The sequence below is a fragment of the Balaenoptera borealis genome (genome assembly GCF_965194805.1).
Source record: "Balaenoptera borealis genome assembly, chromosome: 4".
Lineage (NCBI taxonomy): Eukaryota > Metazoa > Chordata > Mammalia > Artiodactyla > Balaenopteridae > Balaenoptera > Balaenoptera borealis.
Window position 1 is genome coordinate 44931768 of NC_138861.1, and position 27504 is coordinate 44959271.

At 40.3% G+C, this 27504-nt stretch overlaps 1 protein-coding gene and 1 long non-coding RNA gene across 6 annotated transcripts in view; both read left to right on the plus strand.

The window, feature by feature from the left end:
* The window catches only part of LOC309628461, a 731364-nt gene that overhangs the window by 114724 nt on the left and 589136 nt on the right, over positions 1 to 27504 (plus strand). The gene's annotated exons all lie outside the window — the stretch shown is intronic.
* LRAT (lecithin retinol acyltransferase) overlaps positions 1 to 27504 on the plus strand; it is a 53586-nt gene that overhangs the window by 18750 nt on the left and 7332 nt on the right. For all 5 annotated transcript variants that reach the window (XR_014244527.1, XM_082391554.1, XM_082391559.1 and 2 more), the window contains exon 2: positions 16197 to 27496. Coding sequence is in view for 4 of the 5 variants with exons in the window: in XM_082391554.1 (XP_082247680.1) it covers positions 27423 to 27496 (74 nt within the window). In the remaining variant the exon portion in view is untranslated. The remainder of the gene's footprint in view (positions 1 to 16196; positions 27497 to 27504) is intronic.

Genomic DNA, 27504 nt, shown 5'->3' on the forward strand with positions numbered 1-27504 from the left:
CTTTTTTAAAATTACAGTTTTTAAAGACATAAGAAATATATTAAAAATATGGGATAGTATATACACTTTAAAACTCTAAATTATATATGTATTGTTTGACATGATTATGTTGTTTTCTTTAAAGATAATATTTGCAATGAAAATATAAACTATACAATTTTTCTTTTAATCAGATTATGAGTTCATTATTATTTAACTTCATTTTCTGATAGCTGACTTTTAGAAATTCATATATCTTAGTTTAATCTAAGACTAGAGGATTGAAGTCTATATAATAGAAGAATAATAGATGAAATAATTAGATGAGTTTATTTACCATCTATGATCAACCATTAGAACATTCAAAGCTAAAGGTAGTATAATAGATGGTACTACTTCTATATAAATAATCTTTTCTGTAGTCTTTGATTTTGGAATGTGGCCCTACTTAAAAACATTGCAAGTCTTCTTTATTTTAGTTCATTAGTGTTTTATGCCTGACTAAAAGCAACAGGGAGGCTCTATATTATTTTTGGCACTGCTTCACCCCAAAATAAAGCTTGTTGGCACTCCTTCACAATCTAGGTGGGTTTTATGAAGTGCTCTGGCTTATATTAGATGTCTGAAAATGTCAGATAATTAGCTCTTGGGGCTGAAAAGTGCTGTTGCAGTTTGATAAACAAAATTAGAAGGCAGTTTATGCAAGAGTTTTGGGAAGATAGACAGGGACCAAAACCAGACAGGTCACCATCAGTGTTTTTGAGTGGGAGGAGAGTTTGAAATGGGCTGGGATTGAAGAATCACTGGGGCAAGTCTCAGTAGAGGACCATGACCCAGTAGACCGGGTCAAAACAGGGCAAAGCTGTTCACAGGTTGAAACCTATTGTCTTAGCCAAACAGCACAGGCTCAGGAAGGCTGAGGTCATGATCGGATGAGTTAGGAGGCCTACCAAGAATTTCTTAAGGAACATAAGACAGCCAGATAAGCAGAAGCTGAGGTCTAGCCTTGAGCTAGTACTAAGTATCAGTTCCTCTAAGTTGTTTCAGTGAGCTCTGTTAAACTTAGACCTTTCCTCTGTCTGGGCAAGGTCAAGTCTTCCATAGATGGCTCTGCTACTATGTCTATTTCCAGGACATGTTTGTTGGGGCAAATCAGCAGCTATATTTTCACCCCCAAACCCTGAGCTGGGTTTGTGTGGGATAGCAGTGTTCTGCCCGGAGGCCTCAGCAGGGATCCTCTTCCAGGCTGAGTCCTCTGATTTCCTTTAAGCCTCCTTTGTGGGACTTTTACTGTGGTCGCTCCCCACCCCCAAATCCGGGGCCAAAGGCCACACTTCTAAATCCAGGATTTGAATCAGGGCTTAGACATACGTTGCCTATAAAAATGTTTCTGAATTGGCAATAATTAATCTCCCGTGCAACTGTATTTGGCTCTAAAATGCTGTGTGTGTTTAGCAATTGCTCTAACTGGAAACAGATCTATGGCAGTTGGTCAGGGATGATATAAATATCCTCAATCAATGGGGGAAAAAGTCTAGGAGTAACTCTGCTACTGTCTCCTTATCAAAGCTTTTAAAACTACTGAACTCTGGGCTTCTCTGGTGGCGCAGTGGTTAAGAATCCGCCTGCCAATGCAGAGGACAAGTGTTCGAGCCCTGGTCCGGGAACATCCCACATGCCACGGAGCAACTAAGCCCATATGCCACAACTACTGAGCCTGTGCTCTAGAGCCTGTGAGCCACAACTACTGAGCCCACGTGCCACAACTACTGAAGCCCGCGTGCCTAGAGCCTATGCTCCACAACGAGAAGCCACCACAATGAGAAGCCCGCGCACCGCAACGAAGAGTAGCCCCCACTCGCTGCAAACAGAGAAAGCCCACGCACAGCAAAGAAGACCCAATGCAGCCAAAAATAAAATAATAAAATTTAAATAAAAAAATTAAAAACAACAAACAAAAAAAAACTACTGAATTCTGATCTTAGGTTTCTAAGTGTTACTGGGGAAGGCTGTATCCAGTGTGATTTGATTCTCCTGTAGTGTCAGGCCAGCTAATGTCAGATAAGGGATTCTCAACTCAGGGCATTAAGAAATTAATGGGAGTTTTTTCAGTTATCACAATGACAGGGGAACAATCCTGGCATTGAGTGGACAGGAGCCAGTGATGCTAAACTTTCTGTAATACACAGGACAGTCCTGCAAAACCAAGAGTTACCTCACATAGAATTCCCACAGCACACCCATGGTTGACAATACTTGTAGAGATCTCTGGTTGACTCCCAGCCGCATGCCCACTAGTAACTGTCCCAAACTTTTTCTCTTCTCAGAACCACTTAGTTACTGCCATAATTTCACATTCTTGTTTCCTCAGACTTTTTATATTATTCAACAAAACTTAGTCAAATTCCCCCCCTCTTCCTCTTACTATTCTCCATCTGTACCCACCCTGTTCTCCTGCTTGCCCTCTCAGAGGAAGAAATCTTTCCAAGGATAGCAACAGTTCCACCCAAGGTGTTGGTCCCACCCTACCCCATGCCATCCCAGTTCTGTCTCTTGCATCTTCAATGCCTTGCCAGTCCCTTCTTCCCCTTAGAAAAGTGCTTGAGTTTTCCTATCCCAAATGTCAAATAAAAGCAAAAACAAAAACTCTTAAACCTGCTACTTACCCCCTCAAATTAACATTCCATTTCATTTTTTCATCATCCACTGGCTCCCAAAACCCTCATAATCTGTTTTCCACTCCCCAGTTCTGCTCTCTTGAAGGTTACCTAAATAACCAGTTGCCAGACCACTCACTCTTCAAATTCCTTGCATTTCTCTGAAAAACTGCATCCTTGATAAACCCCTGACTAAAGATCATTCCTCCTCCCATTGCTTCAGTTGCCTCTCGATGTTCCCAAGAAGACTAGGGCCAACCACACCATACGAGCATCTTCATTTTCCTGAGCTCCATTTTAGTATTTCCCTGTCTATACATGGGCAGGATTCTGGCTGTTCCATCTTCAGGGCTCCTTTTCCTCATCCTTTTTCCATACACTGGATACAAGTGTTGGCTGCACTCACTGTCCTAAGCCTTCTTCTCAACTAAGTGAAGGATCTTGAAACCTACACATATAACTAATCATAACCCCCTCTCTTGAACTCTAGACTAGGCTGCCAGCTACCTGACAGATAATTCCATCCAATGGTTCATTACCACTCTTTAAATTTAACAAAATAAAATCTAAAACATTCTAGTGTGTTTCTTTTATAGCACCTTAAGTTTGGTGATTATTTTTATAGGTGACTGTCTCCACTACCAGCCTAAGGACTCCTTGAAGACAAGGATGGAATCTTATTTAATTTTTGCTCTAGTATCTAGTGTTTTAAAAATGTTATTTGATAGTAAAGAAATTGATGAGTGAGTGAATACTTAAAATTCTTTTAAAAAATAGATTATGTACTTCATATCTGTGGTCCAATGCCTAGCACAGTGCTTGGCACATTATAGGTACCACACAGATATTTTTTGAGTGAATTTGTCTCCTCTTCTTCCAAGCCAGCTTCTGCTATTTTCTTTCCTACCAATGCCAATGATACTACTATTTTCCTAGGAAGCCAAGGTGAAAACCTCAATCTTTTGGATCCTTCTGTGGTCATCAAATCCAATGAGTCAACAAGTTTGATAAGTCTCCCTCAAATATTTTATTTTTTAAAAATTTTTTAATACATCTTTCTTAAAATTCTTTTTTAAAAATTAATTAATTTTTTTTTTGGCCACACCACACGGCATGCAGGATCTTAGTTCCCCGACCAGGGATCGAACCCGTGCCCCCTGCCGTAGAAGCGTGGAGTCCTAGCCACTGGATCGCCAGGGAATTCCCTCCCTCAAAGATTTTAATTATCCCCTTTTATTTCATTTTCACTGTCACCATGCTAGTATGTGCTTCCACTTAGACCAGTATTTTCCAGTCTGCTATCAAATAGTCTGTCAGGGGTTGATAGAGGGTATGCTAAATAAACAAACACACAAATAACTAGCTCAACAGGAGCAAATGAGTTTAGGAGGGATCAGAATAAGTTAAGAACCCCCTTCTACTTAGCAGCCTCTCCGAACCTTTAATTGGCTAAAATATATTGTATCTTTAAAAAGCAATATAATTTATTATATAGAGTTTTGCAGATTTATTTTACCATGGAAACATCTTTCTGATGTTACATCAATTTACATCTCCTGAAGGAGAGTTCCATAGAGCATAAGTTTGGAAAATATAGACCCAAACTACCAAAATAGCATCCTAGTTGCTTTCCTTGACTTTAGCTCATCTTTTTTCCAAATCTATCATTAAAAAGAATGGTTAAACTAGTTTTCCTGAAATCCAGCTCTGATACATTATTCTCTTGTTTACTGCACCAACCCGCCCCCCCAAAAAAATGGTAATTCTTAATGGCTCCCAGTGATTTACCTCATAAACTTTCCAAACATCCAATTCTGTAGCATGGTGCAATGGACAGGATAAATTAGACAATGCTGCGTTAGCAAAGAGTTCACAAATCTCAGTGGGTTAAAACAACAAATGTTTATTTTTGTTCATGTTGTGTGTCCATCACATGTCAGCAGGGAGACACTGCTCATCTTTAGTGGCTCAGGGACTCACTGATGGACTCTTGCCAGAGGGAAGAGAGTGCTCTGGAGTGTCTTGTAATGGCAATTAAATACTTTGACCAGGAAATTACACATGTCATTTCTGCTTAACTTAGTGGCCAGAACTAGTCACATGGTCCCATCCCAACACAAGAGGGACAGGAAGTGCAATTATATGCCTGAAAGAGGGTAAAACCAGAAATATTTGTCAAACAACACTGACTACCACACATAGCATTCTTGCTCTTTATGATTTTCTCTAATCTATCTTTTTTAGTTTACTTATTTTATCATTCACCCTACATTTCAGTCAACCTAGGTCATTTCTGCCATTCATTCAATAACCAGTAAATGTTTATTGTGTACCTACTGTGTGTCAGGCACTGTGATAAGACTGGGAAGACAACAGTGAACAAGCTCCAGGGAGGGAGACAGACAATGAACAGTCAATTCCGTTACTGAGTGATGAGGGCCACCTGGGACTGGGGGATCCCAGAGGATAAATTGGCAACTGACCCCAGCCTTGTGTGTATGGGGACAAAGGGCTTGGGAGCAGGTGGAAGCAAAAGTGAGAGAGACCTGATTGACTCTTGAAGAACAAATAAGTGTCAATTTGCTGAGATGGAAGAAAGGAGGTGGCTTGGGTAGGAGGAGGAAATGAGAGAAAGGCATTCCAAGCTCAGGGAGTAGAGAGGAATTTGCAAGTAAGATATAGAAACAGATGAGGCTGAGGATGGGGGCCTTGGTCAGGACATGGAGGGCCTCTTTGCCACACTACAGAGCCTGGACTTTATCTTCCCCAAAGTGTAACTGGGGTTTTCCCAGCTCTGTGTCTTGGATCTCACTGTTTCTAACAACCTGCCCTTTTCCATCCATCTTCTCACAGCCAAATACATATACCTATCCTAACAAACCCTAGCTCAAATGATCCTTCCCCTGTGAATGGTCCTTAATTCTCTCAGACAGAAGCAATCTGCACCTTTTACTGTTTAATCGTTTTCTGCTTTGCTTTACTTGCCTGTCCATCTTGTAGTAAAATTGTTGGATCATCACCTTCTTGAAGGATTGGGAGTATGTTTTGTTCTTCCTCTACCCTGTTCTTACATTCTTTCCTTCTGGGCACCAAGCACATAGTAGATGCTCTACAAATATTTGTGATCACTTTTTCATCGATTTTTAGTTATCAATTTGTAAGCTAGTATTTAGTAGTGAAGAGAAAATATCTTTTTCAATAAGAAAATATCCTTAGGAAGGAAATTATTAAATGTACTTACTTCTTTTTTGACAGTTTTTTGGGGGGTATTTTAAAATACTTTGAATTATTAAATTGTATCATTTGGGGAATGAATTTTTGAAAATAGAAAGTAAAGTTATTGGAGGAAAGGTTAGAAACTTTAATTTGTGGAAGAGAATTATAAGGAATATGTTAAGATGTTTTAGTTCCTAAAGGTTTACTTTTTAAGATTTATTTTTATGTAGGTGGAAAGATTCATTCCACTTTTTTTCACACACATTGTGAATGTCTTTTATGAATAGTTATGTAATAAAATAAAAGCATTTTAGGAAAATTTACATTTTTCATGTTTCTAAACTTTTCAGGTTTCTGTCTTTAAAGAAAAACACTTCTGCCTCCAGGGAGATTAGTTTGCATCATAATGGAGGTATTCTGTCAGAAAAAACAAGCCTTATACATTCTATTGCTCTTCAGTTTGTTTCAGTGACTATTCAGTATTGTAATAAAGTACACTCCCGAAGAATGTAATAGTTTCTTAAATATTCAGCATTAAATGAAGTTTAATCTTGTGTGTGTAGATTTATGCCCACATGGGGGTTTCTGCAAGAGACAGTTTACTAAAACACACTGTGTCCTGAAGTCGGAGTCACCTAAACCCACCCACTCTTTACCTTAAATATTTAAGCAGATCAATATTCATTGATCTCTAAGGATGTTGATAAGGTTTCTACTGGTTCATCCCCACCCTCTCACACTGCCTCCTTTCTTATTTGTAAGAGGTCCTGAGATTAGAGCCATTTGCACTAGGGACTGAAAAAATAATTACCCTGTGTAATTCCAACTTTGTGTTCATTAACAACTTTCCCTAATCAGGTCGGCAGTTGGGCTAAAGAGCACCAACAGCATAGGGTGTTGAATTTAAATATTAGTCCAGAATACACTAATTTAAAAATAGTATGGCCATTATTGGTATTTGGATAATCTTGGAATCTATACTTTGAAGAACCAAATTCTGGGAAACGTGTAGAGCTAGAAAAGCCATTTCTGATTTTGTTACCTAGACAAGCATGTGGCTACCACATGGCTTACCTTCTGGCCAACAATACCACAACCCACCCACCTCCCTCACCACACAGAAACACACACACACACACACACACACATGCAGTGCTGAAATTTTCCTGAGAACAAAAGACTTCGTTTGTCATTCTTCCTAATAAACTCACCATAGTAGAGTAATTTGGACATACCATACAAAACATCTCTTTGAATATATTTGAATAACTTAATGTTTAGACTGATTTCTAAAGGGCTGGGATTTTCTTTGTGTAATATCATTTCCTAGGTGTGCTCAATCATGATGAAATTGTGAAAGTTGAAATATATTTAAATTTAAGATTTTTATTTTTTGTATAAATAAAATTGGAGAAATACTGTATACTTTCCGTGGGGCCATCTGGTAACTTCACTAAGAAGAAGTAAATTGTTTCTAGTTGCTTTGAGCAAACCCATATGGTGCCAATTATTACTTACACTGGTCAGTGAGAGAGCTGACTTTCACTGCTGTGTTCTGAGATTCAGTCTGATCATCTGTTATTGCTATTCTAATTCTATGCAGGGACATTTTCTTTCTTGTGTTTTTATTTAATACTTTCCAGAAAGTAGCTATAATCAATTGATATATTCTATTTTTCCATATAACTCACCAATAATAATTTAGCCAAAACTAACAGGAAATTGACCTGGAAGTCTGATCTCTAATGAATACTGAAACCAAGCTCAGCACATTAAAGGAAGTAATTAAGAAGGCACCCCATTGTGTTTAGGTATGCTGGGTCAAGCCAACACAGAGGATTTTTCTATTTTTATGAGCTTTTGTCAAATTTAAAGTATGTTACATTTTAAGACAAAAATTTTAAAGAATTTGTTAGTAGCAATGCTACTCTATAAATATTTATTTTAAAAATTATCCTCATGTAACTTAAAGAGAATTTTTTGAAGCAAATGGCCTAGACATGCCAATAGAAGTACCTATTCAATTTGCAAAAATAAAAAGTAATAAGTACCACAGGTATTTCTAGCTAATTATATATACACACACTATAGTAAGTGTGTGTGTGTGTGTGTGTGTGTACATGCTGTATAACATACCAGTCCTATAATGACCATTAATTGTGAAAGACAGCAGAGGTCATCTGGTTCATCACCGTACTTCACAACAGGCTGCCCTCTATCCCCCCAGAACGCGGTGAGCTCATGTGGTTTCTTATCTCTTGCTCACCCACCTTGTTTCTCTTTGCCGCAGTCACGGTCATGACTAGCCTTTGACAGTGTCCACCATTTACCAAGCACCTGTGCTTCCACACGCTGACTCCTGTCACCCTGGAAGCAACTGTCTCACAAATCCCCCACTCCTTCTCCTTTTCCCTCTTATTGAAACCAGCTCTGACTTGATGTAGAATCTCCTCTCTTGCTTCCTATGTTCTCATGTTCATACTTCTTTCTTTTTTTTTTTTTTAATAAATTTATTTATTTTATTTATTTATTTTTGGCCGCGTTGGGTCTTCGTTGCTGCGCGCGGCTTTCTCTAGCTGTGGTGAGTGGGGGCTCCTCTTCGTTGCGGTATGTGGGCTTCTCATTTCAGTGGCTTCTCTTGTTGCGGAGCACGGGCCCTAGGCACGCGGGCTCAGAAGTGGTGGCTCTCGGGCTCAGTAGTTGTGGCTCCTGGGCTCTAGAGCGCAGGCTCAGTAGTTGTGGCGCACGGGCTTAGCTGCTCCATGGCATGTGGGATCTTCCAGGTCCAGGGCTCGAACGCTTGTCCCCTGCATTGGCAGGCAGATTCTTAACCACTGCACCACCAGGGAAGCCCCATACTTATTTTTTATTCTGACTTTTTTTGAACTATTTCCCTATTTGGGTCACCACTTTATCTTCTTGCCATTTTTCCCTAATCTCTCTATCACATTTTTTTCAGTACTTTCGCTTTTCCCCAAACCCTTTCCTGGGCAGTGAGCTTTCAGGGTGAGTGCTGGGTGCTGGCGAGCTTGCTTGTGTCACGTTGCGGGGGTGGGGAAGCTGGATCAGGGGAGGCAGAGAAGTCTGAAGGGCTTGGTGAGCAGCACTCACAGTGACAGGCACAGTGCTGGGGTGGAGGTGTGGGACCCGAAAGACCCCTCAGTTAGTCAGATCGCTCTTCAGGTTAGCAATCTCCGGGGGAATAAAAGCCCACCTTCTCTGAGTATTTAAAGTACACACCCTTCCTAGTGAAGATCTTAAGAGACTTGAGCTCGCATCAGAGTCACAGAATCGTCTAGGGGCTTGTTAAAACAGATTGCTGGCCCCGCCCACACCCCACCCCCATCCTGATTCTGTAGGTCTGGGGCAAGGATTGGAACATGCAATTCTAATAGCTTCCAGGCTATGCAGGGACTGCCTGCCCACAGACCACTATTTGAGTAACACTACTGTGCAATGCTTTCCATTTTTCTGATCTCTAATTTAAATAATTCTGGATACACTTTACAGCAAGTCACCTGTATCCTTCTTTCTGTGGAAATGATCAGCAGGCAATCCCTGCTGAGTGACACTAACTCATTAGATTATTTTCTCATGGTTAAATAACATGAATTTCCTTAGCTTTTTTATAAAATCTATTCTATAAATCTTTCTTCAGTCTATTGCTCTCTTCATTTGTTCTACCAGTTGTCTACATCATCCTCCAGTTGTAGAAATGCAAACTGAATTTAATAATCTATATAGTATTGAAACCAACAGGACCCTGTGGGGCTCCTGGGCATGGAAGCCTTTCTGTGTGCCCCCATTCTTGTTTGTAGGGAATAGACTCCTCCATGACCTTCCCTGAGCTCCAAAGGGGAGGTTCAAACAGTTGCTAATCAGGGAAGGGAGGGGATGTAGAAACAAAGGAGGATCAGTCAAGAAACAATAGGGCAGCCTTGAGACAGGACCCTGGTTCCGCCTCAAGGGATACACATAACAGTATTTTTGAGCTCTTCTGCAGAATAAAACCCCCAACAAGTGGAAGATGTTAACTACTTGATGAAGCATTCTTCATTCCAGAGAGAAGGTCACAGTTTGATAACCTTGAGTCGCACAGAAACTCATCAGGAGACCACCTGAGGTCAGATTAAAGGAATGCAGGCCCTGCACACACCCTGATCCTTATCAGCAACCCCAAACTTGAACCACTGCTATAAAACTCCTCACCAAACCCTCCCAGGTTGGGACACACAGTTTTGAGGGCATTAGCCTGCTGTGTCCCCCTTTGCCTGGCAAAACAGTAAAGCTGTTCTTTTCTACTTCACCTAAAACTCTGTCTCCAAAATATAATTTGGCACTGGTACACAGAGACTGAGTTTTCGGCATCATTGTTTAAATTGAAAAGAGACTTGTCTAATTCACACTTTAGTGTGTGATTAACCTTTTTTGGGTTTCCATATATATTTATTAAATTTAAAAAATATATATATATTTAGCACCCACATATACTGTACTGTACAAAATGAACTAGGGACACACAAAAAATTAACATATGGACCCAGCATTCAAGTTACTTTGAAACTCTCTAGGAATTTAAAACAAAACAAACTCACAGAGAAATAGAACTTTTGGAACTGGAGTGGCCCATTTAAACATTAAGCCTTGAGTAGCAATATGAAATTGAAACAGCAATCCAAGAGAAAATAATTGTCAATCATGCTGAAATGAAAAAGAATGACCCTGATAATAACTGTTCATTTGCGTATTTGTACCCATACAAATGTATTTTCTGTCACTTGATACATGCCACCTTTTTGTAATCATTTGCTGTGTAAGTCCTATCTACTCTACTACCACTTAAAACCCTCTAAGGTGGAGTTGACCTGACATCTCTTCATAGTGTTAGCAAACCCAAGTTTGTGTGCCTGATGCACTGTGAGGCCAAACAAATGGAAACATTGGAGTTTGGAGCAGAGAAAGGTTTACTGCAGGGCCGAGCAAGGAGAATGGGTTGCTTGTGCTCCAAAACACTGAACTCCATGGTGGTTTTCGGGGAGAAGTTTTTAATAGGCAAAATTCGGGGTGAGGGCTGCAGGGTGTGTGACTTTCTTCTGATTGGTTGGTGTGAGCACAGGGCAGTGTTCCCAGAATCTTGTGCTCAGCCTGAAGTCACCATCCTCCACCTGGGTGGGGGCCTTAGCCTCTGCTGAAGAACTGGAATATATTGTTATGTATATTCCTTGTGGAGGAACCAGAACCCTGCCCCAGGGCTGCACTGTTGTTTCTCTGCTGCTCCTCCTTTGTCTCTGCATCCCCTCCCTTCCCTGATTAGCAACTGTTTGAACCTGCCCTTTAGAACATCATGAGCTTAGTTTGGTGCTAGTTTGAACAAGATGCTGGAATTTATGTTTTTCAAGTCTCTGGTAAAATATTTTTACAGTTTTTAAATATTAAGGTTAGTATCATGATTCATAGTTATCTGAAGTATGATTATCTGTTTTTGTAGATAAATTGTTGATCTCATTCACAGTTTCCCTCTCTGTAAGTAGGTGTCCCTCTCTTGCATTAGTTGGACATTGATGCTTCTAAAGCATGATGGCTTGTGTGGCACATGTGGATTTGGGGCTTTGCCCTGACCTAGCACTGATGTGCTTAAAGTGATTCAGCTTTGTATAATATGAATCAATCTTGGCCAACATTTCATCCTTCTTTGAGCTCATAAAGGACCTTATATTATTCTCTTGTCACATGCTGCCCTGGATTGTTATGGAAGACTAGCATACATCCTGCATAGAAATACTTGTCCAGTAAATCAAGAAATGAATGAAAAAAGTCTGGGGAGAATTCTGTATCACCTGAAATTCACTAGCAGACTTTTTTGTGAATATAATTTTAGTAATTATAGAAGTATGATTAATAACAGTTCTCATATAATTTTCAATCTCCTCATTAAGCCCACATTCCACCTGGTGTGTGTACATATATATTTTCCCCATGCTGTAAGGGCAATGAACACTGGACAGAAGATACAATGTAACTTTGTCTTGTGGTCATTAATAAATCTTCCCTGGAACACTCTCATGAACTGCCTCTTGAGATATTCTGACTTCAGCATATACTTCATGGTACCTGGTTTAGTCCATGATCAAAAGCTTGAAGGCAAAAAATTTCAGAGGAAAAATAATTCATCCTGATACCAGACTCATGATTAACACAAGATACGCTATATGTGTAGACTTCTTTTTTTCTACCACCAACTTTGTGTCCTGGTAAACAGTTTTCAGTTCTAAGGCTGAGAGCAGTATGCTATTGCTGGTGCTGAAACTGTAGTAAAGAAACTGGGAGGAAGTTTGTATATGTTAAAATGCAAGTTTTTCCATGGGCTTAAGCCTTCTTCAAACTAATTTTCAATGAAACAGTGGGAAAAAATCAATTTAAGATTGATGGAAGCCCGTTGCTGATATGAAGGCCACCATTACCATTGCTGAGACTTGGGAAGACTAACCAATAACTGTAGGGCAGTGGCTGGAAGAAACTATCACTTGACTTTCATCAGGGCTTTAGGCAGAGGGATTGCTAAACTCAGCACTGGACATTCATGTCCATAAGGACCATAGCATCCCTATCCTGTAAATGCCTCCTTGATTACAGTTGACATTTTTGAGGGCATGCTCTGTACTCTTATCCATGATGCTTGAGTGTACTTAAAATGCAGTCTGACTCTAGAAGGACCCCTGCAGGATTAGATTGGAGGTATCAGGATAAACTCATGGTTTTTAATATATAAAGAGAAAGGAAATAGATGTAGAGTACAACATATGTGTGCATGAACCTATGCACGTGTGTGTATATACATGTATTGTGTATACATGTATGTGTATGTATATATAGCTGTTTCCTTTTTCTGTGGGCCAAGAGGGTCTAGAAGCAGTGACACTCCAGTAGCAATGAACATACCAAGTGTCCAAATTTTTATTTCTAAATATTATTCTACCCAGAAGTAGAACAAGGGCTGTGAGAAATGGTGATTGTAGGACTGGGATGGGGAAGAAAAAGATGAGCTTGGAACATCTTGCGGTGGCAGAGAGTAGAGAAATGCTCAAAGAATGACGGAGACAAAGCAAAAGAAGACCCGGGCCATTATGAAGGAGCTCCCACAAGACCAACTTGCAATAATTTGACCATCAAAATAAATTAAATGTTTATGGACTGTAATCCATTGAATAAAATAAAAATACAATGAAGTCAAAAACAACATTAATATGTAGGGGAGATTGGAAAGTTTTCCTTATGATAGAAATCTAACTCCTTACTATAGAAAGAATGATGAAAATAGTAATATTACTATTTGACAATATTTGGGGTTCCTGGACCCAATTTCAACTTGGGAGGGTGTTCCCACACCACCACCAATTCTCTGGACAACTGAGTGTCCTACAATTTGACTTAGTTCTGACACTATCCGCCCGCCCCTTCAGACTCCAGTCAGAAGTCCAGATTTTCACCTGTGCTTCTGACCAACCGGCTATAAATCAAAGGTTCCCACAACCCCCTCACTGAGTTCAATTAATTTGTTAGAGCAGCTCACAGAACTCAGGAAACCCATTTACTCACTAGATTACTGATTTATTATAAAAGGATACAACTTGGGAACAGCCAGATGGGAGAGATGCATAATGGAAGGGACACAGAGCTTCCCTGCCCTTTCCAGGTGTCCATTCTCCCCACATCTCCATGTGTTCACCAACCTGGAAGCTCTCTTGAACCCTGTCCTTTTGAGTTTTTAAGGAGGCTTCATTACATAGGCATGTTGATTAAATCATTGGCCATTTGGCAGTTGATTCCATGTCCAACCAACCCCTCTCCAATCCCTGAAGGTCAGGGAGATGGGACTGAAAGTTTCAACTCTCTAATCATGTGGTTATTTCCTCTAGTGACCAACCCCCATCTTTAGGCGATCTAGGAACATTCCAAAAGTCACCTTATTAACATAACAAAAGACACCTTTATCCCTCTCAGCACTTCTTAAGAAATTCCAAGTGTTTTAGAAGCTTTGTGCCTGAAATGGAGAGGAAGACCAAGTATATATTTCTTACTGAAACAGAGCAGGATCCTGTGGGGCCCTCCCAGGTACAAATCCTTTCTGTGTCTTCTGTTTCTTGTTTGTAGGAAATAGGCTTCATTCAACCTCCTTGACCTTCCCTGAGTTCCAAAGGGCAGATTCAAACAGTTGCTTATCAGGGAAGGGAGAGATTGCAGAAACAAAGGAGGAGCAGTCAAGAAACAATAGTGCAGCCTTGGGGCAGGGTCCTGGTTCCTCCTCAAGGAATATACATAACAATATCTTTGAGTTCTTCTGTAGGAACTAAGGCCCCCACCCAGGTGGAGGATGGTAACTTCAGGCTGGGCACAAGATTCCTGGAGCACTGCCCTTTTACCACCAACCAATCAAAGAAAGTCTGCACACAGTGGAAGGTAACAACTCTGACCCCTTCCTCAAATGATTCTCCCTTTAAAAACTTTCATGTTCAAGCAGAATCTTTGGAGTTGGTGGACATGAGCCCACCTTCTCCCCAGCTTGCTGGCTTCCTGAATAAAGTAACTTTTCCTTCCCAACCAACACTCGTCTCTCAAGTGGCGAGCAGCCAAACCTGAGTTGGATAACGTTATAAGTCACAATATCACAGGCAAACACCTTAGTGATAATTGATTCAGGCAAGAATCATCAGTGCATGCAAAAACTATGAAAGAAAGTTGGATATTACCAGGATATATACATAGTCTCAAACTATCCCCCTATAAGATACATGTTAATTATAAAAGGAAAATAGTAACTTACAATGGATAAACCAGGCAGACATCCCTTAACCATTTGATCAAAGTTATCATCACTAGAGTCTGTGCCTTGCAGTCTAAGACTGCCAGGAACACTCCTGTAATTGAACAAGCAGTGAGGGCAAATGCACGCATGGGAAACCCTGGGGCCTCTCAGTAAGAGGGTGTGAATAAGGACTCAGGATGTGGGCTTGTTAAGTCAACCCTTGGAGGAAGGGTTAAGGAAGTGCCTGGGGATTGGAAGCTGTCAGGAAGCCGGGGTAATTCTGTCTTGGGTATCTCATTAAATCTTATACAGGAGGAAGGAAGACTAGACTGAAACTAGAGCTATAATTGATAAAGAAATCACAGGTGCACATATCAGCTAGGATAGAGGGATATTTGGCCATTTGTATAATGATGACAATATTCATTGTTTTGTCTGTGTTCAGGCATGATAATGGAAGGGCCTTGTCACAATGTCACAGAGTGGCCTTGACTAATATTGACATTCTGGGAAATAGTTTATGTGCGATAGATCACCAAGGCCCAGCTATGAGTGCCAGCCCAGCTCCTAGCAACACCAAGGCCTAGCTGGTGGCATCCTCAGCTCCCAGATGTCAGGCACTGCTTTTTTCATTCTCACTAGTAATGGGACAGATCAACATCACATGCATACTGATGAGAAGGAAAACATCATCGCTCTTGTGCATTCCTGCCAAAAATGCAGAACCTGAATCTAATCATGAGGAAACATCAAATACAATTTGGTGGATATAGCAGGCCTGTATTCCTTAAAAATGTCAGTGTCGAGAAGGAAAGAGACTGAGGAACTGTTCTAGATTAAAGAAGACAACCAAACATGAGTTGACTGCATTATGATTTGGAACTTTATTTCACTGTAACAGACTTTACTGGGGAGATTGGCAAATTCTGAATAAATCTGTAGTTTAGATAATTGTAGCAATGTTAATTTTCTGATTTTGATAATTATACTGTGATATATAAGAGAATGTCTTTACTTTTAGGAAACACATTGAAGGATTTAGGGGTAAAGAGGCATCATACTTACAGCTTATTCTCAAACAATTCAGAAAAAAAATGTACATATTTGTTTATGAATGTGTGTGTATGTGTGTGTGTGTGTGTGTGTACAGAAAGAAAGAAAAAGAAAGGATAAAGCAAGATTCAGAAAATCTGGGTGAAAAATATAGGGAATTCATATTTTTGCAACTGTTCTAGAAGTTTGTAATTAGGTACAAATTAAAAATTAAAAGAAAAAAATGCCTTTCTCTTCCCATTTACCAAGTGCTTTTCTTTTTTGAATGAAAATATCCTGGGTGAATAGCCTCAGTGTTTCACTCATTGCATTCTTGAGTAAAATATCTGTTTACATTCATATTTACATTTAAGTCTCCAACCTTAATTTTTCATGGCTATCCAAAGGCTGACTTGTAGGGTTTCCTTGGAAAGTGGATAATTCCTTCAGCAGTTCTTGTATTTGGTAAAATTTGTTATAATTCATCTTTTCTTTTTTTAACTCCATAGATGTGAATTGCCAGGAACATATGCATTAAACTTTGTTTTGAAAAATTGTGTTGGTGGTGGAGGCACTGCCTCACTGAGAAGTGACTCACAGGTAAGCATCTAAACAGTGAGCGCTTTCTCTTTTGTGTATTTTCCCACGTGTTGTTGACACCAGCCTGTATCAACAACATTCTATGAAACATATACACTAATACGACAGAGCTCTCAGTTCAGAATGAGGAATAAAACAGGAGTGAAGTTTTTTTGGATAACTTCTTAGTGAAACATAATTGTTTTCATTTTAGTGAGTGTCGCTTTAGGGGATTTGAAGACCATATAACAAGAGAAAAAACTTAGCATATCTTGACGTTTAAGAAAATAGTTCATATATGACTTAATCTTGAAACTGAAGAGTATTTAGTATTCTATAGGTTAAGAAGAGCCATTATTTGAAGTAAAGAAAATTGTTATCTTATAACCATGGCGCAGAATCAGCTGATGCCAGATACTATGGCATTGGGTTCAAATATGCCTGGGTCATCCCAGGAAGGAACAAAAGTCCATAACTTTAACTCAGTCCAGTGTATCACTTAGCCTTAAATTTTGCCTATTATTTTGTAACTTTGCTATGGGCAGATCTTCTTATTATTGACAACTGGTGGTGGCTGTGTAATTTTTAATAAATGCATTGTTACAATATCTTTTTAGTGGGCGTATCTCTTAGGTTCTCACATATGTGTGTGGGAGTGCCTAACCATTTGGAATCCACTGTCAAACTCATCTGGCCCCATGACCTTTCAGCGATGACCCAAGGTTTGGAAGAATTGTAAGGAAGAAAAACAAGCTTCAGTGATTCCCAAGGTGTGAGGACTCCCTGCCTCAGAATCACCTGGGGTGCTTGTTAGAATGAAGATTCTTAGCTCCACCCCAGACCCACTCACTTGGAAGCTCTTGATGTGGAGCTCAGGAATCTGCTTTGTAAATAGCTCCTGAAGTGATTCTGAGGCTTCGAATATAGGAAAAATATTCTCAGTAGAACTGGCCTGAAACGAAATTTTTAAAATTGAATGATCTTTATCCTCCTCTGTATCTCTTTCATATTTCTTTCCACAGCACTTACTTAATCGATATCTCAGATTAAAATACATAAGAAGTCATAGAAATAATTTTATTCAATCCAAAATTTAAAAGGCCAGAACTACATAAATTATCCTCAGTTCAGCTTCTCTGTAGTTCTGCTGTCATACTTTTTTCATTTGTGCTTCACCTAGAATTCAGCTACCAAGTAATATATTTTATTTGTAACTGTGTTCCCTTAGTATGTGTTTTTAAAATTTCTTAATTGTCATTATATCAAATAAAATCTTATTTATCCAAATCATTTAAATAGAGGTCACTTTTTAAAAATGTGTGGCATGAAAATTAGTAACTATAATAGAATCCTCTAAACATTCAGTACATTTCTGTTTGTTTTGTTCAACAAGGCAAAGCACTTGGACAAATGGTACTGGACTTCCAGATAAAAGGTGTTCCTGATTTAAAGTCATTAGTAGATAGATAAAGAGCTTTGGCATTGGGAAACTTATTGTTTCTTAGTACAAATGAAAAATTGAATCCAAGGTAAAAGGACATAGAAAATACACATTATAAGTAAACACCCACTTGGGTGGATTGAATACCAGCATTAATAACGTGGTCACTGGAAAGTAGAAGAGAGTAGGTGATTTTTAACACAGAACTATAAACAATAAAGGTTTGACATATGAGACAGACAAGAAGACTGATAGATATATTCCCTAGGCATTTGATAAAGGTGTTCTTTTATTCTGCAAAGCATATACTTTAAAACCTTAATAAACTGTGATTTGTTTAATAATATGTTCACTTTTAGTGTATCTCTCTGATACCCAAATCCAAGCTTGGCTAATCTTGTGATTTGTTTAAAGAGTATCTTCCTCTTCCTTGTTGTTTAAACATCTTATTACCTATTCTAAATCTTCATGCATAAGTGTACAGAGTAAGTTCAGGTTCAAAGAAGCAGTCTATCAATTACTTACACAATTTTAACACATTCGTAGTATCCTCACACTGATTTTGAGAAAATAGAAAATATTTGAATATTTTATCCTTCTCAGTAGGAAAGAGTTTGAAGGTTAATAGTACACTGACCTAATACCTTGAACTCAAATTAAGTTCAAGGTTGGCCATAAAACTATTTCTGCATTTTAGTCCAGGGGACAAACCACTTTTAACTTAACTATAAATATTTTCTATTTGTAAATAGTTTGGTGATAATTTTGAAGCGATTTGACATAATAAAAATGTGAGTAAGAATTTTAATGAATTATCCTGATGAGTCTGATTTTCCTTAGTGTCCGTCATGACTAGGATTCCCTCATCAGCACCCCGCCACTCCTCTAATTTAATACTAGAGATTGACATCACTAAGGAAGAGCTTAGTGTTACTTGACAAATGGGGAGAAAAAAGATCAAGCTCCTGGGAATATGCTTGTAAAATGTACTGTAAACAAATGCTCTGAATAGGAATGGAACTCAGAACTCTCTCATTTTTCATTAAGATCTGTGCCATAAGCAAATGGCCTGCTGTCACTGTGTCAACTTATTATACACCCATCAACTGGCATGAGTTCCCTCGTTGCATCAAATCTTGAGGCATCTATGCAGACTTTGCCAGCTTTGGGAGTTTTCTTCTTCAGAGTCTACAGCACAAACTAGAGTGAGTGGGTGAAGGCAATGCCGTCTTTTTGCTTCCACTTCCAGATGTTTCCAAAGCTACATTTCTTATCTGCTTCCTGCTCTCCTGACTCAGGGGAACAGCAGTCCTTACTCATCAACAGCTCTAAGCCTCCTACCTGGAGCTTTGGTCCCATCGAGTCCCACTTTCTCTGGGACTGACTTCCATCAGCTGTACATTTTTCCTCTCCCCTGATTTCCCTTCCTTTTATGTACAGATATCCTCATGTGTTCCCCCTTAAAACAAACAGAAAGAAACAAACAACAAGAGACCTTCCATTTGATCCTTTTTCCTTTTCTTCACTGCAGAATTTTTGGAAATGATCATCTCCGTTTTTTTGCCTGGCCCTCCCCCTTGCCTAACCCTACTGCGTCCACCCGCATTAGTCTGGCCCCCTCCCCAGCACTAGGGCCCTCCTTATTGCCTCATCCAGGGGCCCCTTGACCCCCTTGCTAGCTTGTCTGCCTTGGACACTTCTGAGCCCGCCCTCCTCCGCGACTTTCTTCAGCCTCTCCTCCTGCTTCAGACACCTTGGCGACTCCTCAGTGCCCCTTCCCTTTCTGCAGAGCTCTGTCCAGGACACCCCTCCCCCATGCCGAGTGCCGCCCCTGGCAGCTCCCCCTCCTCCAAAGACTTCACTTGCCACCTGCATGCTTCTGACTCCCATAGCTCTTTCTCTTGGCTAGACTCTTCTCCAGAGATCTTGCTTCACCATTTATCTGCCTATGAACGTCCCCAATTGAAAAGCTGTAGACTCTAGAAACAACAGATCCCAAGCTGAACTCATTTTCTTCCTCCCACAAACCTATTCCTGCTCCTCCCTTCTTCCTCTCTGTGAAGGGTTTCACTCTTGTCTACTTGCTCCAGCAAGAAACTTCAGAGTCCCCCCTGGGTCCCCGTATTCCTCTGAGCACTCTGGCCACCAGCACTACATCATGGTCACCAAACCTTGTCAGTCTATCTCCACAAATACCTTTCAACTTTTCCCCTGCCCCTCCATCTCCTGCTCCTTATTCTAGCTCCTTCCCCTTATTCTAGTTCTCTTCCCTGGACTGCTAAATGGCCTTCTGATTCCAGCTTCTCTCCCTTCTCCCTCCAACCCAGACCTTCTCTTTCCCCTTTTTGAAAGCCTCTCACAGCTCCCTACTGCCTGCAGAATAAAGTCTGAGCTCCTGGCGTGGTCTAGGGGGCCTCCACGGCCCCCTCAAACCTCCGGGGTGGGGCTCTAGCCTCTGCTCCTAGAGAAGCATACACCTTATATTCTGGTTGAGCTGCATTATTGCTCTTTGTAAAACATACCAAACACTTTTAAAACATCTTGCCTTTATTCATGTTTCCTTAGCCTGCCTGGCCATTTGGCATTAACTTACCTCTACTGTGTGTGCCTAACAAACTCTAACTCCTCACGGTACAACTTCGGTGTTATCCCAGCTCCCACTTTCCCTGCCCCAGTTAGAATGAATTGCTCCTTCATCCATTTCCCAGCACCTGTAGTACATGCTCCCGTTTCAGTACATCACACTGAATTACGGAAGTTTATTTAGGCCTGTCTCCTCCTGGCCAGGTTCTATGTTCCATTAGGGAGGAGACTGCACCTCATTCACTGTTGTATTTCTGAGCCCACACAGAACCTGAGACGAAATATTCAACAAGTCCTTATGGAGGTAGATTAGAGATTAGAATTCTGCCATCCCCATTCACAGAATTTCCTACTACTGTATGGATCTTTGCCGCCTCTTGCAAATTTACATGAGAGCTATGGATAATCTGCAGATTGCTAAATGTGTTCCAGAATGAAAACTATTATGTAGCCATCATTTCTTGAATAAGAACTAAGTATTGCTCTTAAATAATATATGCATGTTCATTCTTTAATCCTTACAATAACCTTGTGAGGTAAGCATCATATTTATCATCATACTCATTTTAAAGAGCAGATAACTGAGACCAGAGGGGTTAAGTAAATTACCCAAGGTCACAGAGCTAAGTAAAAGAGCCAGGATTTGAACTCAGGTGACTTGGCTACAGAGTAGACATTCTTAACAACTGCCCCGGACCGTTTCTGCTCGTAGTGTGCTGACTCAGCCTACCCCTTGGTTTTTACTTATTTGGGAGGAACAAATGTATGTGACTTCAGGAATACACAGATATTATGACTCAGCACACTTCGTCTAATCTATTTGGCTATTTGGGAATATTTTACTGTTATAAATAATTTTTCGATATATAATCTGTAATTTTAAAATAGTTAAATAAAATGTAAATTATGCTAATATTTTATTATCATTATGACTTGCTTTATAAATTTGACATTTGGCTAGCGGGAAAATACTAAAATGTACTACTTCCGTTTTTCTCAAAGAAGTGTGGAAGTTTAGAATCAAAGGGACTTTGAAGGTCACTCAAAAAGATGACCCTTTACCCAAGGCAATACAATCTTAAACACAGGAATAATTTTGAAATATTAGCCAAAAGATTTAAGATTCTTAACTAATCCAAATATGAGTAACTTATAATTAAAATTTTAAATACAATGGTTAAGATAAAATTGTAAGTAGGAGTTTTTATTGAATGCCCACCATGAACTTGGAACATTTATGAATACTGTTTTAATCAAGGATGATACATTTCTAGATAATATTGCTGAAATGAATTTTATTTATTTATTTATTTGTTTATTTATTTAATTTATTTTTGGCTGTGTTGGGTCTTTGTTGCTGTGTGCGGGCTTTCTCTAGCTGCGGCGAGCGGGGACTACTCTTCGTTGCAGTGCGCGGGTTTCTCATTGAGGTGGCTTCTCTTGTTGCAGAGCACAGGCTCTAGGCACGTGGGCTCAGTAGTTGTGGCACACGGGCTTTGTTGCTCTGTGGCATGTGGGATCTTCCCGGACCAGGGAACGAACCCGTGTCCTCTGCATTGGCAGGCGGATTCTCAACCACTGCGCCACCAGGGAAGCTCCTGAAATGAGTTTTAAAAAGTCACAGTTTTGGTCAAGTACATTTATTAAAATAGCTCCTTGGCAATACATCTTTTTTACAATATCAATAATCACTCTTTTTGTAGTTATTCTTCCTTAATTTGGTATTCTGAAAAAAGAATAAACCTCTGCTAGATATTCTACATTGGAGGCCTCACTTTATTTTTTTTTAAAAGGACAAAAAGCAGAAATTGTTATTTGAAAAGCAAATGGTATAGCCATAAAAGACATATAAGAAAATCTGCTCCCTTTCAACAAAAGGAAACACAAATGCAGGAGGAACCGTAGTCTAAGGAAACAGAGTTTAGATTTTGTCATCTTATACTTGACTTGGTGGTGAGGTGTGAAGGACTGTCTAGAGCTATCGCTACTTTGAATTCCAGAAAGTTCAGGAGAGTCATCATCGCCAGTAACCGCCTCTGTAGATGAGTGGACCAGGGCATGAAATGTTTAACCAATATACTTAGAATAACAAAGTAAGTTGTGACAATATTCTTGAGTGTAGGAAATCTAATGCTGATGCTGAGGTGTCTAAGTCTGGCTAAACCTCTGGGCCCAGTGCCAAGGTCACCCTCCAGTGGCTTCCCTGTTGCTGAGTCCGGCCTGGCACTGGAGGTTCTTGCCTGGTTGGTTTGGTTACTTACTGTTCTATGGGAGGCAGGTCCCTAGAGGATGAGGCGAGTGATCTAAGGGCCCTGAGCCCACTTCTGTGCTAGCTGCGAGCCTGCATTCCCAGGTTCCAGAACACACTTAGGACCCTGATTTTCTGGATGCCATCTGTCCTCCAGTGGGAATAGTGCCCTTAGAGGATACCACGAAAAAATATCAGAACCATCCCTTCAGGAATTAAATAAGAGAGGTAAAAGAATGAAGATGGGAAAAGAGAAAGTGCAAGACACGTGTTAAAATGTGAAATAATTATGACCAAAGGACGGATATCCTGGTTTATTCTTTTTGAAAGTTAAACCAGTTGAACATTAAAATTACAGTGATTTCTGATTTAAACTCCTATGTGGATGAAAACAATTTCATAGATTTTTAATTCATCTTTAAGGAAAAAAGTTATTGAATTTATTTTCTGTATTAATTCTGTGTGATCCAATTTCCATTCTGCTCACATTCTTTACAGGTGAAGTCTGGGTGTAAATAAAATGAAAGTAACTTTATGTAATCCAACATAAAGGTAAGTCATTTTAGAGGGTAACCAGGGTAAAAATAAGTGAACTTAATTCAAGCACAAAGTTTTGTGCCTACACTGGAGAACACAGGCAGCCTGGTTCTTCATGAGAGAGCTGCCCACTTGGAGTTCTCCCAGTTACGAAGTATGAGACAATTTAAAATCCAGTTTCCCTTTTTTATAACTGCTTGAGCTGTTTAGGTATGAATCAGCTTTAGCTGAACTACATTGAATTTTCTTTTAGCATGGGGTGGATAAGAGTAAATGTAATTACAAAAATACCAGAACGGTACACTCACTTCCCTTCAAATTAACTTTAGAAATTAAAGACATTCATTTCAAAAATCAATGGTATATATTGCTACAAAATATTGATGAAACAGTGTGTTTACATTATTTAAAATTTCTGTACGATTGAACAGATGTTATCAAAAGAGTCATTGATTTCCAGCATGAACTGCTGCCAAACCCCTGCTCAGTCTTTTCTCTCCTCCTTGTGTAATTACTGCTTCACTGGAGTATGAGTGATTTCTTTCTTATTTATTTATTTTTTTAATTCAGGGAGGCATTGCACTTTTTAAAGCAGTTATTGTGAACACTATTTAGATTTTCTAATTAGTAGACAGTGATTTATCTTCTTTTTCTGTTAATTTCTCCTTGTGAAAATTCACCAAGGACAACAGCTAAGACTCTCTGAAGGGCCTGAGTAATTTGATTTTCATAGGTCCAGGGACCATTCACACTGTAGGGGTTTAGAGAGCATCTCATTCTAATCCAGCTCAGCACACTTCACAGATGAGGCCTCACGAGTCTCAGTGACCTCACAAACCATCAGATATGAGTAGCAAAAGGTAAAACTGATGTTAAGAAAGTTCTGTATTCAGTTACCTGCCATTTTACCCTTAGGGTGTCTATGTATTTAGAAAGGATTTTTGAAATATAAATAATAACATGGCATTCATCACCGTTCCTGGTACTTAGCATTACTGGTAATCTCCCGTGTTTTCCTGTTTGAAGTGTAACAGTACCTGATTTCTCTGTACAGTTCCTATATGAATACAGTGGTGTGGTAATTGTCTTTTGAATATGTAGCCAAAGGTTATTAATTGTCACATTTGCTTTTGTTAACAAATCTGGGTCCCCCAATATTCGTATTTACTATTGCCTCATAATGGTAAATTAGAATCAAAAGGAAAAAAAGATGAATTTATAAGATAGTTGCTTTCTGCTCCAAGTTATTAGGAAGTAACATTGCTTGCCATTTATTATTTGTATTTTAAAGTGAAATGTGCTTTACATGTCATGGGCATCTCAGATATTTTAGTCATTCTTTGGTATTATGTCCATTTCTAAAATGGACCTTTGGGGGTTTTTTGTATCCTGTGAGATGCACTTTCGAACAAATGGCGGGTTTTTATCTTCATTTTTATGAATTATGGAGGACTTCCTTGGCAGTGAGCAGTGGGAGGAGCAGAGCTCCAAACACTTATGTGCCTACTTTCCGCTCACCCTTGTGGCTCTGTACTGAGACATCGGAAGGGGCCTGTGAGGAAAAGCATGTCCTTTGTCTACTCTGCATTCTTGGATGACTGTGCTGTCCAGGCAGAAAGGGAAAAGCACCTCTGCCTTACTCTGCTTCACTGGTGAATAATACAGATGATATTAGAGATGGGACTTCACGGTATGAACCTTCATACAATGCTGCAATATGTGTGGTTCTGCTTAATCCTCAAAACTGCCCTCCTAAATATCACTGCCATTTTAGAGCAATGAAGTTGAGGCCTGTGGGTGGCAAACGACTTGTCAGAGTTCACGCGGGTGGAAAGGGTGGCACAAGCCTGAGGCTCAGGGTTTCTGCCCCCTTCCCCCACATCGCAGCCTCCCCCACCTGTGATCACTTCATAGTAAACTGTGTTCATCTACAGGGGCGTGATTCTCCACAACATCAACTGTCAATTCCTTGTTGTGCTCAGTGTTCTTATTTTATGGTTTCCAAAACAACAACAACAAAACAACTAAATCCTGTCTGGGTGGAGCTGCTGCCTTTAATCTTTCTAAAGACTCTAGGCAGGATTGAGGCCCTCATAATAAGGTGCTAGCCAGCTAGGAAGGAAGCTGGGGAATCTTCCTCCCAGGAGGTAATGGAATCCTGCCAGAAAACACTCCAGGAAGTCCTGGGGTCCGAGGCTCCATGAAAAGGTGTCTGCCCTTTTTCCTCTGCCTCCAGAGGGAAGTTCACAAAAGCCTTTATTCTCCCTGTCTCCTTAGAGTCAGCTAGTTAAGGCCTGTTTGTGTCCATGGGGCCAGAGCTAAGCATATGTAAAGGAGCTGAAAGTAGATGGGCAGATAGTTCAGAAGAAAAACGTGTTAAGACCATCATTATTTATGTGTCCAATGATGTAATAATCTAAAAAAAATCTAAGAAAAACAACAAAATAATCCTGAAGGATGATAATTCAAAAACAGGAGGTTTAGAAAGCCAGATTTATCAGGTTTAGGGGAAAGAAGTTCTAAGAGGTAAGAAGTCTGGGACACTGCACTTAGGTTCTGCTCTGACTCGGTGTCCTTGGGCAAGATACACAACAACTACCCCGCTCCTATTTCTGTTTCTAAGGAGGGCATAGGACTACTGGCCACTCCAGTGCTGGTGCCTGCCTGGTGAGGGTATACTATTAACCAGCACCGTAACCAGATCTTTCTCTATGGCAATAAAATAACTGATGTTAAAAATTGGAATCCGTGGTACTAGAGAAGCAGGGAAATGAAGTCCAAATTAAAAAGAAAAGCTGTGGGATCTAAGTTTAGGGTTGGGTTTTTCATTGAGTTTCCAGGACTGGGCACAGTGCCAGGCATATAGCAGGCACTCAGTAAGTGAATGGATGACAGGTGGATGAACTGATGGGAGGTCAGACCTTCCCCAGTGGTGGTGGACCTGGGAGCAAAGAACCTGTGGTTCAGTCCTGATCCACACTAACACAGTGACAGAGACTGAGCTATAACACCAATTTCTTCCTGTGTAAAATGGAGAGGACACCTCATAGGGTTATGAGGACTAAGTGAGAAAATGCTTGTTAGTTCAGTGCCTAGCACATAGGAAGCACATGATACTGTGATCCTATTCTCCGCTCCAAAGACTTCTGAGGAAGAGGGTCTCCAGAGGTAAAACGTCTTTAGGTAGGAAATCCCTTAGCCTACCTGGCTTCTGCAGGACTCCGCCACCCCTTGTCCCCGAGAACAGGAGCTCTGTCTCCTGGGACCTTCAATGGGATCCATGGCGGGAAGGTGAAGCCTGAAAGTTAGGTGGGCACTGTGAGCCCTGATTCCAGGCTGCTCTGTGCAGAAAGCCAGTGGTATCTTGGCCTTCACCACTGGGAGACATGGACCTGGGCCTGAGCAGATGCTGTGGCTGTCTTGCGACTTTCCGTGGGAGGGCAGGAAGGGGTGGTCGAGGAGAGAGTCCACAGTGCATTGATGTCCACGTGTTGACCAGGACGGCCATGGCTCTTTCGCAATCCCCCGGCCAGACCCAGCAACCCAGTTGAGTGCATTTAAGGCATTTGCACATCAAAACTTGTTGAATGTAGCTGCCTTTCGTACAACTGGGGAACTAGGGGTCTCTCTACCAAGCCAGAATAAATGACCCCTTCTGATTTAGGAAGGAGAAAGTTCTGATGTTAGATTTCTCTTGGGCCTTTCCTTCTAATAGCAATTGTCTTCCCTTAGTTTGGCTCAAATTGATTCAGGCAGGAAAGTATTAGTGGGAATGTGAGCCTGTTAGTGTATATACATATTTTTATGAAGAGTGCCTCTAGGGAGCCATCAAAAAGTGACAGCTCACAGACATACTTATATGCAACTCTGAGAACGTTGAGTAGTTGCAAGGGAAGTTTTCCACGATTGCTGAATAGGGGAGGGCAATCAGTTCAGCCAACAAGAGCTCTTTTGACGCTGCATTTTCTCAGTTGAAAAGCAGCCTAATCCTCACTAACCCCTCCCAGCTTAATAAATCTGAGGAGACTTCAGAAATGGACAAATGAAGACCTTCCACTGTCTCCTTCGGGGTCCTCAAAGCCGAATTTCCGGCAGGCAAGCAAAGAGGGAAGCTTTAGGACAGTTTCAATGAGAAAAATTAATTTATTTAACGGCAGAACATTCAGGCAAAATATCCTTCAAGAAAGAAACTATGAGCACTCTCCACCACCATTCATTTCCCAAGACAGCAGAATTCCTACATCTTGAGCAAGGCACTCGGATGCATGCCTCATGTTAATCTCAATCTCCTTTTTTCTTTAAGTGACTCCCAAAAATTAACCTCACCGGGAAAGAAAGAAAAATCAAATGCAAATCAGCTTGGCTCTGCCTGCCTCTCACAAAACGCCCGTGGGGATGCGGCCATTGAGGAGGGTCTATAGGTGATTTC